This window comes from Dendrobates tinctorius, unplaced genomic scaffold, assembly GCF_039654945.1.
Source record: "Dendrobates tinctorius isolate UK_male_01 unplaced genomic scaffold, ASM3965494v1 ptg000086l, whole genome shotgun sequence".
Classification (NCBI taxonomy): Eukaryota; Metazoa; Chordata; class Amphibia; order Anura; family Dendrobatidae; genus Dendrobates; species Dendrobates tinctorius.
In genome coordinates this window covers 1,415,427-1,432,130 of record NW_027361754.1, presented here as the reverse complement: position 1 = coordinate 1,432,130, position 16,704 = coordinate 1,415,427, and the positions used below count along the sequence as shown (strand labels likewise).

General features: G+C 47.3%; 1 protein-coding gene across 3 annotated transcripts in view; it reads left to right on the top strand.

Annotated features, from left to right (window-relative positions):
- The window catches only part of UBASH3B (ubiquitin associated and SH3 domain containing B), a 94,117-nt gene extending 83,797 nt beyond the window's left edge, over positions 1 to 10,320 (top strand). For 2 of the 3 annotated variants that reach the window (XM_073584862.1, XM_073584860.1), the window contains exons 9-14: positions 812 to 934; positions 1,105 to 1,197; positions 1,719 to 1,863; positions 2,435 to 2,541; positions 5,084 to 5,211; positions 6,061 to 10,320. In XM_073584862.1, coding sequence (XP_073440963.1) covers positions 812 to 934; positions 1,105 to 1,197; positions 1,719 to 1,863; positions 2,435 to 2,541; positions 5,084 to 5,211; positions 6,061 to 6,198 — 734 coding nt within the window. In that variant the 3' untranslated portion in view covers positions 6,199 to 10,320. The remainder of the gene's footprint in view (positions 1 to 811; positions 935 to 1,104; positions 1,198 to 1,718; positions 1,864 to 2,434; positions 2,542 to 5,083; positions 5,212 to 6,060) is intronic. The other variant, XM_073584861.1, reaches the window with a different exon arrangement.
- Positions 10,321 to 16,704: the final 6,384 nt, after the last annotated feature.

The window sequence follows — 16,704 nt, the reverse complement described above, 5'->3', positions numbered from 1 at the left end:
CATAGCGAATCTATGGGGTATTGTCAAGAGGAAGATGAGAGACACCGGATCCAACAATGAAGGTGAGCTGAAGGCTGCTATCAAAGCAACCTGGGCTTCCATAGCCCCTCAGCAATGCCACAGGCTGATCGCCTCCATGCCACACCGCATTGATGCAGTAATTGATTCAAAAGGAGCCCCAACCAAGTATTGAGTGCGTTTATTGAACATACATTTCAGTAGGATAACATTGTGGATTTAAAAATCATTTTTCAAGCTGCTGTTATAAAGTGTTCTAATTTACTGAGATAATGACTTTTGGGTTTTCATTGGCTGTAAACCATAATCATCAACATTAACAGAAATAAACACGTGAAATAGATCACTCTGTTTGTAATGACTCTCTATAATATGAGTTTCAATTTTTGTATTGAAGAACTGAAATAAACTCACTTTTTGATGATATTCTAATTTCGTGAGATGCACTTGTATAGTGACCTGGGATAATGGGCCATGGATATAATGCCGGATGGACGGTGAGGACTGACACTGCACCAAGCGATCAGTGACGTATTCTGACTGCAGATAACAGTGCAGCTTTGTACCACACGGAGGCACTGTAGGCAGCCAGGAACAACCCTTTCGGGGTCTGTAATAGCTGCTGTTTGTAGCTGGGACCCTGCAGCGTCTGTGACCATGTAGGAGGCCGGGCTCAGTAGACTGTTGAGACTTCACACATGAGGACGATTCAGGACTGATGTTTCCGGGTTGGAGAACATTGATACATTTTGCTACAAGAATTCTTTTCTTCTCTGATCCTGGTTTGGTTCAGGCCGCTACATTCGGACAAACCTGAATATGCCTCCCAGCTTACCACAGAGGAGCGGCGGGTGCCGGGACTATGAGAAGGACGCTCCCATAACCGTCTTCGGATGCACGCAAGCAAAACTTGTTGGTGAGTTTTAGGGATTTGTTTCCCAGCACCATAGATTCGGCGCTGCATTATGTGCTGCCATCATCAGTGTGTCGCCCTGCAGGGATGGTGCGGACGACTAAGCCCACAGTGGGACCTCGTCCACTCGCTGACACTTCTTCCACGGGTAATTGGTGATTTTCTAATTCCAGGAGAAGCTTTGCTGGAGAGTAACACGACTGTAGACTTCGTATATTGCTCCCCATCGCTGCGCTGTGTCCAGACGGCACACAACATACTGAGAGGTGAGACCCCCGGCACCATGTGTAACTGTCCGTACATTGGGGGCTGCCTCTCGGGTTGCGTTCACAACGTACAGATGGCGGTTGAGCACCAATAACTGATCCCAGAAAGAGGCTCCCAGCGCCCACCCGTCCCAGATCTTAGTCCCCCCGTGCCTACAGATGAAATCTAGAATCATCGACTCCCATTTATAGAATTCGGAAACCAACTATCCTTTCCAGCTCATTATAGGGTGACCCCTCTGTGTTTCATCATGTCTTATATTATGCTCACATCCAGAGCTGCAAGCAAACTTCTGCTGGCCTCTGACAAGTCTAATAGTTCCTGTAATGCACGCGTCACTCCGGCGTCCTGTCTGGGATGGAGCTGTGCAGACGATGGCGGCTGTAAAAGCTTCACCCTCATGCAGCAGCACTCCGTATACAAGGAAGCAGCAGACATTTCATGCAGCTCTGCCTGTGAATAGAGGAAGAGTGATTATGTTCCATCTTTGGTTGATCTGATCTCATCTCTTGTTGTCCAGGACTCAATCAAGAAAATAAGTGCAAAATCCGGATAGAGCCTGGGTTATTTGAATGGACCAAGTGGGTGTCGGGCACGACCCTGCCCGCCTGGCTAACCCCAGCCGAGCTGGCATCTGCAAACCTCAGTGTTGATTCAACGTACAGGTATAATGGCGAAAGGTCGTAAGTGCTAATGAAGGGCGGTGTACAGACTGGTGATCCGGGACACCACCCAGATTGTTACTTCGGTCGGGGGGGGGGGGATGCGTTGGTGCAGACCGCGGACATGGGGGGGGATGCGTTAGTGCGGACGTGTTGGGATGCGATGGTGCAGACTGCGGATGTGGTGGGGAGGTCTTGGTGCGGCCCACCGACAGGGGGGAGAAATTTTTTAAGTGTTCTGTAAATCTTTTACCGATGTGACATCCCTTTAAAAAAAAAAAGTGTCCCAGATGAAATCATGGAAATGACTCGTTTAATTAACCAAATCCCGTTTAGCTGCTCAGCTCCACAGTACAGAATCCAAGATCTGCAGTGATGACTGACTCTTGGAGCGATTGGTACTATAGGGGGGAGATTCATGTACATTATTCAGGGTCTTTGGAAAGCTGGGTGACGAGTACCGTGGCCATTGGCAGTGTTGGTGTGTAGCAGACCTCGCTATCTCGGGGGAACGGACGTCGCCTGTTAGTGTTGTGTGTGTGATTGTGCTCTGACCGCTGCCACTCTCCCGCAGACCTCACATACCGAGCAGTAAGCTCGTCGTGTCCGAGACCTACGAGACGTACATGAGCCGCAGCTTCCAGGTCACCAAGGACATTCTGGGAGAATGCAGAAGTAAAGGTGAGATCCCGTCGCAGGGAGGTCTGTGTGACGCTGGCCCTGCCTCCGAAGTGTGGCCCTTGAACAGTGGGGCCCCAACTGCCAACACATTGCACAGGCCGGACAAGGAGCAATGAGTGCCGACATCAAGCCGTTCTCTGCATGTTTATCGGCCTCTTTACACTGACTGGTGAGCAATGATGGAGACTTCACAAACACCAGCGTCACTCTGTCCCCATATTGATGTGATCAGCAGCACATGTCCTGTGTACAGCGGGAAACGTGCTGCTGAAAACGATGATTTTTACGTCCCGGCATAAACTATTCATCACCTGATAAAAGAGCGTTTAGCACATTTGTTTAGTGATTGTCTGCAGTGCTGGCATGAGTAATGTGGATGATGTACAGTTAGGTCCATATATATTTGGACAAAGGCAACATTTTTCTAATTTTGGTTCTAGACATTACCACAATGAATTTTAAACAAAACAATTCAGATGCAGTTGAAGTTCAGACTTTCAGCTTTCATTTGAGGGTATCCACATTAAAATTGGATGAAGGGTTTGGTAGTTTCAGCTCCTTAACATGTGCCACCTTGTTTTTAAAGGGACCAAAAGTAATTGGACAGATTAAATAATTGTAAATAAAATGTTCATTTCTAGTACTTGGTTGAAAACCCTTTGTTGGCAATGACTGCCTGAAGTCTTGAACTCATGGACATCACCAGACGCTGTGTTTCCTCCTTTTTGATGCTCTGCCAGGCCTTCACTGCGGTGGTTTTCAGTTGCTGTTTGTTTGTGGGCCTTTCTGTCTGAAGCTTAAGGCCCCTTTACATTTAGCGATGCACCAGCGATATGACCCGGTCAGGATCGCTGGTGCATCGCTAAATGGTCGCTATTGAGCTTCCACACAGGAAGATCTCACAGCGATGCAGCAGCGATACAGCGGTCGATACTTACCTTTCAGACGCGGCGATGCTGACGTCCTCCGTCCGCGTCCACGCGTCACTCGTCGGCGCCAGCAGGAAGCGCCCGACGAGAAATGGAGCTGCGCAATTTCGCGCGATCAGCGATGGACAGCGGGGGAGCCGGTCGGAGGTAAGTATCACACATAGCGATATCGTTGCTGCATCACCATATCGGTGATGCTTTAGCGATATTGTTAGCGATATCGCTATGTGTAAAACCCCCTTTAGTCTTTAACAAGTGAAATGCATGCTCAATTGGGTTGAGATCAGGTGACTGACTTGGCCATTCAAGAATATTCCACTTCTTGCTTTAATAAGCTCCTGGGTTGCTTTGGCTTTATTTTTTGGGTCATTGTCCATCTGTAGTATGAAACGACGACCAATCAGTTTGGCTGGATCTGAGCACACAGTATGGCTCTGAATACCTCAGAATTCATTCGGCTGCTTCTGTCCTGTGTCACATCATCAATAAACACTAGTGACCCAGTGCCACTGGCAGCCATGCATGCCCAAGCCATCACACTGCCTCCGCCGTGTGTTACAGATGATGTTGTATGCTTTGGATCATGAGCTGTACCACGCCTTCGCCATACTTTTCTCTTTCCATCATTCTGGTAGAGGTTGATCTTGGTTTCATCTGTCCAAAGAATGTTCTTCCAGAACTGTGCTGGCTTTTTTAGATGTTTTTTAGCAAAGTCCAGTCTAGCCTTTTGATTCTTGATGCTTATGAGTGGCTTGCACCGTGCAGTGAACCCTCTGTATTTACTTTCATGCAGTCTTCTCTTTATGGTAGATTTGGATATTGATACGCCTACCTCCTGGAGAGTGTTGTTCACTTGGTTGGCTGTTGTGAAGGGGTTTCTCTTCACCATGGAGACTATTCTGCGATCATCCACCACTGTTGTCTTCCGTGGGCGCCCAGGTCTTTTTGCATTGATGAGTTCACCAGTGCTTTCTTTCTCTCTCAGGATGTACCAAACTGTAGATTTTGCCACTCCTAATGTTGTAGCAATTTCTCGGATGGGTTTTTTCTGTTTTTGCAGCTTAAGGATGGCTTGTTTAACCTGCATGGAGAGCTCCTTTGACCACGTTTCCTTCACAGGAAAACCTTCCAAATGCAAGCACCACACCTCAAATCAACTCCAGGCCTTTTATCTGCTTTTATCTACACGCGCTGCTACGCACGCACTCACAGCTACACACGCTGCTACGCACGCACTCACTGCTACGCACGCACTCACTGCTACGCACGCACTCACTGCTACGCACGCACTCACTGCTACGCACGCACTCACTGCTACGCACGCACTCACAGCTACACATGCTGCTACGCACGCACTCACTGCTACGCACGCACTCACTGCTGCACGTGCTGCTACGCACGCACTCACTGCTACGCACGCACTCACTGCTACGCACGCACTCACTGCTACACACGCACTCACTGCTACACGCACTGCTACGCACGTACTCACTGCTACTCAGGCGCATGCACACTGCTTACACTCCAGGCGCACTGTATTCTGCACACGCACTCTGCTTACACACCACACGCTACTGACTATTTTTATGGTGCAGACATTAATCCTTTTTCAGACGTTCCCTGTCTCACAGGTAATAACATCCTCATCGTGGCCCACGCCTCGTCCCTGGAAGCCTGCACGCGACAACTACAGGGGCTCACGCAGCAGAACTCCAAGGATTTTGTGCAGGTTGTCAGAAAGGTAATGAAGTGAGAGATTACACTCACTGTCCGCTTCGTCGGTCTGGGACATTAAGGCTCTTGGCCATAGTAAGAATTACTGCACGTACTCTGGGCCGGGAGGGATTGTCTAGTCCTAAAGATTCTGACAGGCCCGACCTCTTCTCGCCCAGTCACCAGGAATGGCGAGAAAGTTAGAGACGTCAGGAGTAGCGGTGTCACTATCAGAGCTGGAGTGTTGTTACACTGCAGGAGGACATAACAGATTAGTCATATCAGCCATGCTGCATGCAGGGGGGGACCCTGTACATGGTGTTAATGCCTGCTGAGAGTTGTGGTTCCACAGACGCTAGAGTTTGTCATCAGCTCTTCTGTTCTGCATTAGTTAAACTTATGATAAAAGTAAAACGGTGGTCCACCCCCGGAAAACCATGGCTGTCACCTTCCACCACTAGGGCCGTCCCCATCGCTAGGTGTTGCCATCTTGCTGCAGTACCACACACAACCTGTAGACAGAGGTGCCGCTGTGTTTAGAGGAGAGCCATAGAAAAGAACAGAAAGATTTTTAGGTCTTGGCCGCCTCTCGCTTTTACCAGGCCTCAGTAATGTAACTTTGCCCTGGATGTCGACATTTGATTGCCAGCCGAAAAAGTTTAGAGGATTTTTAAAAACTGCAGATCTGAGCAAACAGAGCTGCAGTGTAAAGCACCATGTAGGGGCAGATCTAAACCCCTTATCGGCAGTAGATTTCTGAGCACCTCAGACCCCTATATACAGTGCAGTGACGCTGGAGTCATTGATATCGGTCATACCTATCGCTCCCTTGTGCTCTGCACCCGCGGTTCTGACACATGTTCGCTTCTCATTACAGATCCCATACCTGGGCTTCTGCTGCTGCGAGGAGCTGGGGGACGCTGGCCTCTGGCAGCTGACGGACCCTCCAATTCTTCCTTTAACTCACGGACCTACAGGTGGATTTAACTGGAGAGAGACTTTACTGCAGGAATGAGCCGGCGCCTCCTGGCAGAGCGCCTACTGTACCAATGTATTCCAGGATTTGCCTAATATATATATATATATATATATATATATATATATATATGAATCTATGTCAGGTTTCTAATAGATATTTTTGTTGTATATTGTCCTGGGGGGGTAGGAATCTGCAGCCACTTTATACCAGTGTGACCTCAGGTCCGCTGTCAGCGAGTCCATGCTCAGCCTCTGCCCCGTTCGCGGCCTCCTGGCATTGAGCGGACACTTGTAGTGTCTTCCGAGTCTTCATATCATATGATGGGTCCTGTTCTCACTGGTGGGTTGAGACCGGTGGAGCCCCCGATAGCACTGATGTGTGCGGCAGTCCGGCACTTGTATGGCAGTGAGAGAAGTTTATCACTGGTCCATCGCTCTGAATGATGGGTTGACGACTGCTCAGACTCCGCTCACCATTCTCTGTGCTGCTGTGGAAGCCCCCTATGTGACTGTCCTCTTCCATTCCTCCCTGACACTAACATCGCCATACTGACAGTTTTTTTGTAAAGTGGAGACAGTCACTTCCAAATCAGAAAAGTGGTGTGTACAGGTGCAAAATAGGAGCCGCTGTGTAGACACGTAGGTTCCCAGCAGATCAGAGGTCGCCTTGTCGTTGGCCTCTGGGCCAAGTTATCTCCGTCTTTCCTTACTATCTAGTGCCGTAATCTTGTCATATTTCATATATTATATAGTTGCAGATTTAGCACCACAGAGGGCAACTTTATTAGTTTGTCTCCACCTTTCAGTCATCCCAGTCCTCTCCTGAAATACTCTGTACTGCTAATAATGCTGTTGTTCCGCATGCTATGTAACTTCTTTTCTTTCCCCTATCATCCATCATGATCATGTCTCTCCACCTTACCATCATCTCTTCTGAAATACTCTATGCTGCTGCCGACACGGCTCCTTAAGCCGTAAGTCTCCATTTCCTTCCCCTACACTGTCTTCCTTCACAAAATTCGTCTACTCTGTGCTGCTTTTCCTACACTCATTCTTCATTCCCTTAGCTCATAATACTGTCTCTGTCTCCAATGCCCGTCTCGTCTCCTGAAATACTCTGTGCTGCCCTTTCCACTGTATGTTTCCTTCCTCAGTTTCTCCTGACGTACTCTGTGGTACTGTAGGCTCCTCTCACTCTCGCCAGTCTCCGTTCTGCCGCACACATTGTAACACTGCAAATAGCCTCAGACATGAGTTCCAAAGCCGAGCTAGATGTCTACAGGCATCTGAGGTGACACTAGATATAATCTTCTGTTTCTTCCATTGCGCGCCCGGACCCCTTTGCCATCAGAACAAGCCGCTTCATATGCTCCATTTCCAATGACGTCTTCATATAAGCTATGCAGGAGGAGGGCTACAGTAAAGTGTGAGGTGCTGCAAAACCATGCCCACATCAGTATGTTGTAAGGCACAAGTCCTGGGGGGTACAACTTATACCAATGAAAGGAGAAGAGGGGGCAACTAAGTGCTGCAGATCCCCCAAGGGAGAGGGGTTCCGAGCGAAGCTCCAATGTGCAGCTACAAAGTGTTTATTAGGGAGTTGCTCTATAAGGAGTTGTCTAATATTGTGTTAATGCCGTTATGGGACGAGTCTGAAGATAATCCTGGAGGTCTGTGGGGGGGGGAAATCGCACCGCTGCCCCCACAGAACACCGCGCTGAGCCCCATCACTTGGGTCTGCATGGTTCTCTCCTCACAACCTCAGGAATAACATTGTCCTGGACAACTGCTCGTAATGCAATTCCCAAATGTAACAAAGTATCTGCAGTTAGCGATACAATGTGACAGGCTGATGGGACGGTACGGGCAGGGGGTGCGTCATTTGTTTTTGGCAGCTAAAGGTTACTTAATGACCCCACTTGTTTTTGTTTTTTTTTGTTACTTAAAGTTTCTGAGATCCAACGACTTCCAGGGTCTGAAAACCAAAAACTGCTCCTATGAATACCCCGTTATACAGAGCTGGCACCTGTGGATACCCCCTTATACAGAGCCAGTAAATGTTAATACCCCCTTATACAGAGCCAGACTAACGGCAGCACAAACCATTTGTTGCACCCAGTGAGGCTCTTCTGCTTACTGACTGTTTCCCAGAGCCGTCGTCTCCAATAACCTGTCCGTGAACTCTGCTCCTGGGAGAGTTGGGTGACGACCCTCGTGGCCGCTATTGGACTGGTGGTCTCTCACCTGGCAGAATAGGGCGGCTGCGGATTTCTTCATCTTTGGAGGGATTATTTACTCCGGACATTTTTTCTGTTATGTCCTTAATTAGAACTGGAATTTTCATAATGAGCAGCAGAATAATAATGTCGGGGGTTCGGAATCTCCAATCGGGCCCCCCGTATGGCAGGACTAGAATAATATTGGTGGTATGGACCTTTTGGGGCACTGTAGGTGCTAGAGCTTGGGTGCGACTCCAGGCCTTCACCCACTCATGTACTGCCTCGGGCTTTGGGTGGACTATTGTAGGGGGGCTACAAGGGATGCAAAAGGGGCTTCATAAAGTCATCCACATTCTTGGTAACTTAGGGTATTTTAATATAACCCCGTTTCTGCCAGAACCGCAGGCCGGTTGGTGTAACCTCTGGCACAGTAGATTTGGTATATATGAATGGGACTCTGTGGGTGGAAATATTCAGGGGTCTCAACAGAGAGGGCTCAGGAGAATGCACCATGTTCTGTGAGCGAGTTGACTTTGTACATATTGTATTTCTCACTTCAAGCCCAGCCTGTGCATCCTCGGGGCCATGCCGGAGCCCTGCGCCTCAGGTGACGCCTATGAAGCAGCCATGTAACCCAGGCCATAAGAATACAGTGGTTGGCCACCAGTGGAAGAACCATAACTTCCGGCATGTCCTGCTGGTGGCGCAGCGGGAAGCTGGGCACTATTGCACTGTATTACAGAGTATATTGCATATTTTTATTTAAAGGACGACAATCAAAAACCAAAAATTTTGACTTTGTGAAATGTTTGATGTTTCTTGGATTATTGCACAGAGGAAATGGCTGCAGTAATGGGGCGATGTGATTGGGGGGAGATCCGACTTTCCACAGTTTGCCATATGGAGGGGGACATTATTGACCATCAGTCCTGGTCCTGGTCTCAGAACCGCAGTTATACCTACGCTGACACAGTGCAACAACCTGTCAGCTGTGTGAAGGACGCAGCAGGATGGGGCACTCTGCACCTGCCGTACATCTGGTCTTACACCCCAGTCACCTACTGTTGCTTGGGGGGTCTCATCTTTGTGCAGCAGCTTCCGGTTGGTTTAGGGTCTGCCTGCAGTACGCCGCTCTGCATGGTGGGAGATTTATAGAAAAGTCCAGAATTTTCGGTCACATAGAAGGTGAATTATTTATGGAATTTTTGTGACTTGATCTCTTTCACCATTAGGTAATTACATTGAACGTAACTTTTTTTTTTTTTTGCATTGACGTTAAGTATTTGCAAGTATATGAGCAAGGTGAAAGGAGAAAATGTGGAGCGCAGCTCTGGGGAGGGACTGCAGCTGTGGCCAGATGTCACGTCAGGGTAAAGCAAAGTGTCGTGAACTCAGGTTTAAACTTAAAAGAATAAATAGAATTCTTAATTATTTATTTTTTAGTAAAATTTGCATAAAGGTCCCGTGTGCTAAAGTTGTCAGAGGGTGAAGCTTCCCGATCACATTGCTTCATCTTGGGCGCACGAGGTTTATGTTCTGTCTTATTATGTCTGTGTTGTACCCAATGAGGTGACAAATGCTATGACACATTATGGCTGCCCGGCCGCCTCTGGGAGTTCTGCACTGAATATGGACATTTGCTTTGTACCTGATTGGAAGATTCCTCTAAGAAAAGTAGTGATTGATATCTCAGCTGATCCGGGGACGGCCTTGTGGATCCACTCACCATCCCTGTGACCGGAGAGCGCCTTCTAAATGTTGCACTTTGCTTTGCCGGCTGCTAATCTGCTTGGAGGATCATTGTAGCATTAATATGGGATGTGACCGATTTGCAACCACTGAAAGGAAAAGACATTAAAACCTTCCCTCTTTCAGTCCATGTGCCGGTTCTGTATTGTGTCTTTCATGCTTTGGTCTCCTAAAATAAATGTCACAATGTGTCTCTGGGCTGCAGTCCTTCTGGTGTCCTGTAGGGGGCAGTGATTATTTCCTGGAGGAGACGTCACATGAGATCACACAGGGACTGTGCAAACTTCTACATATACATAATATACATATGCAGAAATACAGCACCAGAACAACTGTTGGTGTGATGCTGGATACAGTCAGTATTTGCATCTTTGCCTGCTGCTGACACAGCTTCCATCTCTACACTGCTCTAGGACAATGTCTATGTACTGTATTTCAAGTGGTGAGCTGGATGGATTTCAACTGTTTTTCTGCTATCATCAGAACACTGCCACCGTTGGTAGACAAATACAGCACCGAAAACACCATCAGTACACCAATACAGCACCAGAACCACTGTCGGTACATGAACACAGCACTAGAATATGAATACGAAACCAAGCTTTGTACAGCGATCAATTGCAGTGTCAAGTCAGCCCCCCATCATATCCATTTGTATCACATGGACATACATCTCCTAGTATATCTTTATCACTGATAAGGAGATAATGGGAGTTGTTACCAGTCATCATTAACCTGTGGACTATTCATGAGCTACAGTATGGAGTAGATGCAGTCAGTATCCCACTCACATCCAAGTATCATCGCTGATGTCTTCACTGATTCCTTTCAACTCTTGTCTGGTCCAGACGCCATTATGAATTTTTGATGCCACTGGTTGCCTCTGCAGACTACTCTTTTCTCCAGTCTTCTGCAGCACATCCCGCCGTTGTGCCCTTAGGCATAAAATAGTGTTATTATGATCCCCCTTGAATTAAAATATCCACCCATCTTGTGCCCCTCAATAAATAAATGTCCTACACTGTGATTCTTATACAAAATATGATCTCCACACTGTCCCCCATATGAACTATAGCCGCCATACTAACCTCTCTTATGAACCTCAACTGACACACTGATAAACTATGGCCTCCACTCCATCCCCATTCACTTTTCCCCTTCAGCTCACTGCCCTCTTCACACTGTGCCCTGCCCTCATGCTTTCCACCATACTGCCCTCTTCACACTGCCCTCAGTGTTCACCATACTGCCCACTCTATACTGTGGCCTTACACTGTCCACCATACTGCCCTCTTCACAATGCCATCTGTCGATACTATGCCCTCTCTCTATACTGTGCCCTCACACTGTCCACCATATTGCTCTCTTTACATTGTACCTTCACACTGTCCACCACACTGCCCGTTCTCTGTATTGTGCCCTCACACTGCCCCCATTCTATACGGGATTTGGATGTTTCGCCCCCGGGTACATTTCGTCCCCGCACATTTCGTCCCCAGCATTTGGCCCCCAGGAGGTTTTGCCCCCGCACATATCACCCCCAGCAGTTCGCCCCCAGCAGTTCGCCCCTGGATGTTTCGCCCCAGGATGTTTTGCCCCAGCAGTTCGCCCCCAGATGTTTCGCGCCTGGATTTTTTGCCCCCAGCAGTTTGCCCCCGGATGTTTCACCTACAGCATTTTGTCCCTGGATGTGTCACCATCTGATGTTTTGCTCCTAACATTTTGACCCCAGATGTTTCACCCTCAGCTTTTGGGGTCAACATGCAGGGAACAAAACATCTAGGGCTGAACATACCTGGGGGTAAAATATACAGGACCCCAATTGCTGGGGATTCTTGTGGCTGCCTTTTCAGCAGCTCTATTGGCCGGCCTTAAAGGAGTATTATCACCCTAAAACACAAAAAAACTGACATAATTACCTGTCGCAGCTGCAGCTCCTTGGGTCCCGAAGTGCAGTCTAGCGGTTCCCCGTGATGTCTTCTCCTGCTTCTGGCTGTCTTTTCATCTTGCCTGGATCACTGATCCATGAAGAATGCCGCGGCAGTGAGGCCGAATGTCTCCTGGCCGCTCACTGACATGACGTCACTCCTGCCCCATTCATCAGTCAATCCAGGGGGGCAGGATGCCTCTCCTGTCACCAAAACACTGCTGCGCATGCGCAATGCCGCGATGAGATCAGGCAGAAGAAGAGGATGCTGGGAAGAAGGAGAGGACTCGTGGTGGCCTCTGGATCCAGCATGGCGATCGCCAGCCCACACAGCCAGGAGAAGATCAGACAAAGGTGAGCAGAAGACCTCTAGGTAAGTACCAGGAGGGGAAGATCGGCAGCATGCTTACCACAACATGATTGCTGAAAGCATGCTGCCTTATTTTGCTGTTCGGCGTGAGAATACCCCTTTAATGCAGGCTATGTATGGAAGCAGGGGGACTGTTGACTGACTACAGGGTTAATCCCACCAACCATTTGGCTTTGCTGAACTAAAGTGGTGGTTAACCAGCTTCTACAGAACCTCTTTATCAGGTCTTCAGAAGGGGGTTTTGGGATTAGCCCTCACAGAATACTCTGCCAGTACACCAAAGAATGGAGCAGCAGATAAAAGTGGTATTCTCACTTCAGGATCCCTTTTTCTGTTGATGCCCATTCCTCAGATTAGGCCAAGAATAGGGTCCAGTTGTATTCTGCATTGAACCAGCTGTTTATCAGCAGCTTTCAGCACCAAGGACAAGTGACTGGAAGCTGCAGCCATAGCTCTCCATGATTTCAGTGAGATCCAGGGAAGATGTGACAGCGCCTAGTAAAGAGCTGATCCACCGTGACATGCCTTATACAGGGGCATGCACTGCTCTGTGCAGAGAAATGCATGTTCTGGACGGGACTCGATTGTGTGCATCTGGTCTTTCAGTAACAAACGGCCCTTTGGGGACAACCATTAAATTGGTGTGGCCCTTGGTGAATATGAGTTTGACACCCCTGATCTAAGACAAGTGACCATCATTTTACTGTCATGTACTAGTGGTACTTAGCCACTTAATGGCTTCTTTTTGTCATCCATTACATATCATACTATACCTAGTGATGAGCAAACCTGAACTGGAAAGTTCAGGTTTCGTATCGAACATTGCCTGCTCGGGTTCAACCACACCGACCCAAAACACCAGGCAATGTTTGGAGTTTGCTCATCAGAAAAGAAAAATCGCTTCTCTCCCCTTTGCCGAGGTCCCTACCTGTGTGGAGAGTCTTCTTGATCAAGGGAATCCCTAGCTAGGAATAATGAAAGGGATTCCCTCAGGAACGATGACATATTCACACAATGTGGAAGTGCATGGAAGAGAACTGAAGAGGACCCTCCGCGTCTGTCGGTACCTCATAGAACCATAGGAAAAAGGATGATCACAAGGCAATTATTTGTGTGTATAAAAATATAATTTTTATTGAAACAAATTCATTAAAACCATACTGCCAAAACTGGGGAAGTAGGAGACTACAGATACACTCATTGCTCACAGTCACTCATTAATTCATAATTAACGGGCAAATCCAGGAAGAGCCAGCTACCACGAAAATGGATAGACACAGGGACTGCCAGCAATATATTGCAGCTACAAGGGGCAGAACTGAAAAAGCCCTAATAATAAACTACTACAAATATTAATATAGCCATAGTTATATCGCAAGGTGTATAGGCCAAATCACAGATTATGATCTAGATGTCCACCATAAAACAATGCCGCTTGCCTGGCAATAACCCTCATCCCCATAATTACAATAATACTCCGCAAATATAATGAGATAACCGTGGTCACTTCTGGTCCGCGTGACTGGAAGTAACGCTTACCACCCGAATGTGACACGTCACATCCGGGTGGTGAGTGTCACTTCCAGTCGCGTGGTATACCACCCTGTGGCTGGGAGATATAAATAATGGAGACACCTGGTTGGTAGCAGGCCCCTTGAGATAGGAGCTGAAACGCACGTTGGGGTGGACGCGCTAGTCCAGGAGGTAGCGGCACCCTGTATAAGAGATACCCAAAGGTAATTTTACCTGATTATATTAAAAAACACACTCCCCTTGAAAAAGCAAATGCGAAACACGCGATGGGGTACCGCCACTACTTAAGGTAATGTAGTAACACTTTTTCTTATATATATCTTCCTTATACCTTAGCTTTAAATCTCTAATATGTACTCTGGTCATTTCTGCCACATGGATTAACTTTTCTCTACCTGGAGTTGCATATTTTTTCTTGGACACTTAAGCTAGTTTCACACTAGCGTTACTGGGCGCAGCGCAGGGCTGCCGCTAAGCTCCGCCCCTGGCCGTGCCCCCTCCTGTCAGCTGCATGCGATCAGCATACCCTATACTTAACGTTGGGTACGCTGGTCGTGCGCTGGTACACTTTTGCCCGTGCATCCGCCCTTTTTGCGCTGCGCCCACGTGCGCCAAACGCACTGTGTTGCATTTTTGTGCGCTCGGTGCAGCGCAAAAAGGGCGGATGTACAACAGAGAATTTTGGGATGAATTCACAATAAATTTTCCTAATCAGAAGCATCCGTTGTTCATATCTCACATTAAAAACTCACCTTTAGTTTCAGATTTTCTGATTTTATAACAAAAACATTAAATTGAAGTAAAATCTGGTGTGAAGGAGCTAAACAATAGTTTTTTCTATGACATGTATTGTCCCAGTGGAAAATGATATATTCCTGTTTAAAAATGCCTCCATGATTCAAAAATGTCACATTTTCAAAGTCATGAAAGGAATATCGGCGGCAAAATGCAGAATTCCATGATAATAAAAGGTTTACATCAGAAAAAACAAGCAAACATGTAAGAAGTATTTGTGAAAAAAAGCATACTAACTCAATGGTTCATTAGGTCAGGGTCATATGCAGCGTAAATGTCTAAATCCCATCCACATGCTCATGAAAAAATGCACAGTTAAAAAAAATGACATGTAGTGCAGCAGTGGCATACCTAACATGTAGGCAGGGGACGCCACTGCCCTCGGGCCATCAGGGGCCTGCCGCCAAGGGGTGTAATGCACCCATGAACAGCGGGCCCCCTGGATCTATCATGCTCTGGTATGTGCCTGTCTCATCCTGGAGCATGGCAAGGATAAACCAATACCGCCTGCTGCTGCGCTGCTTTCCTCTGCTTCGATACAGATCCTGAGACGTGAGCGATCACATGATTGCATACATCATTCCAGGTCCTGTATCAAAGCAGCGTGTGGCAGCAGGTGGTGAATATTAATTAGCCTGCCATGTTCCGGTAAGTGACCGACACCTACCGGGGCATGGTGTACCCTCTTCCCAGCACTAATTCAGCATTGGAACTTCATTTCAGGCTGTTGGCAGGGGGCATGGCTAAAGGGGCAGGGCAGAGGTTAGGAGACATGTTAATGAATCCTTACGGTCCATTCATATGCACTAAGGAGTTGCAGCAGACAATCTGCAGCTAATTTATAGCCGAAAATTCTACACTAAAAGTGACATCTAGTGATGCGGGTTTGGTTCAACAACCTTGTCCTCTGGCTGTGATTGACAATGGCTGGATACCTGCAAATCATGGTTGGTGGACAAGGTTACCACTCTGCTTATGAACATGGCAGACCACTGTATGTCAAAGCCAGGACTTCTACTTTGAAGCTGAGCAGAGAATCAGACTGCAACAAAAAAAGTGAGGCATAGTTGGAATCAGTAGGCCTCACCCTACATTACACCATCCTCAAAGTTTCCCTTTAAGGTAAAATAATCACATAGTATTCTATATCAGCACTTTGTAATAGATAATTTTTCACATTTGTGCAACATAAAGTTTGCAATAATTCTATATAATGGAAATGTTAAATGCTCACCAGAGTCATGCAGAAGGAACTGCTGCTGGATACCATCAATATTGATCTCCTGGGGAATAGCAAGTTGATCAAGGGTTTGGGGCAACCTTGGAATATTGCCAAGTTGCCTTGATAATCGTATTGTTCTCTTCAGTGATGCTTTCCTTGGGAGAAGTGCTACAACATGAGAATGGGCTCCTGAAATGACTTCTGTGAGAATCTGTGGTGGTGTCTCCTGTGTTGTCCTTGCCCTGGTGAGCGCCTCATTGACAAGTCGGATTGCTTCAGGTCTTGCTGCTTGTGCTGCGTGGTTGTGGGGATTGGTTACTTGCAAGTCAACCGTTTTTCACAGACCCAGATGGAATGGACATCGTCAGCCGTCCGTTTCGAAAATACGTAAATGTGATTCTCGTAGACCAACTTCTTCCCACGTTTGGATAGAACTGAATTCATACTTGTAGAAAGTGAGTTGCTGTGGAAGCTGACTGATGTTTTGTGCTAGTACACCTCTCTCTTTGTAGAGATTTTAGACACTGCTATATTCTGATGTAAAGATGGAATAAGAGCTAGTCTAATGTAACTTGCAGGACACCTGACATGAAAATTGTTACATCTGCAACAAAACTTGCAAAAAAGCAGCTCAGTGCTGGGTCAGGTAAAAGTTCTCAAAGTGTTTTGATTTTAGAGTGGTTTACATTCCCCACCTAAATCAGGTCTCATTCACACTACATTTTTTG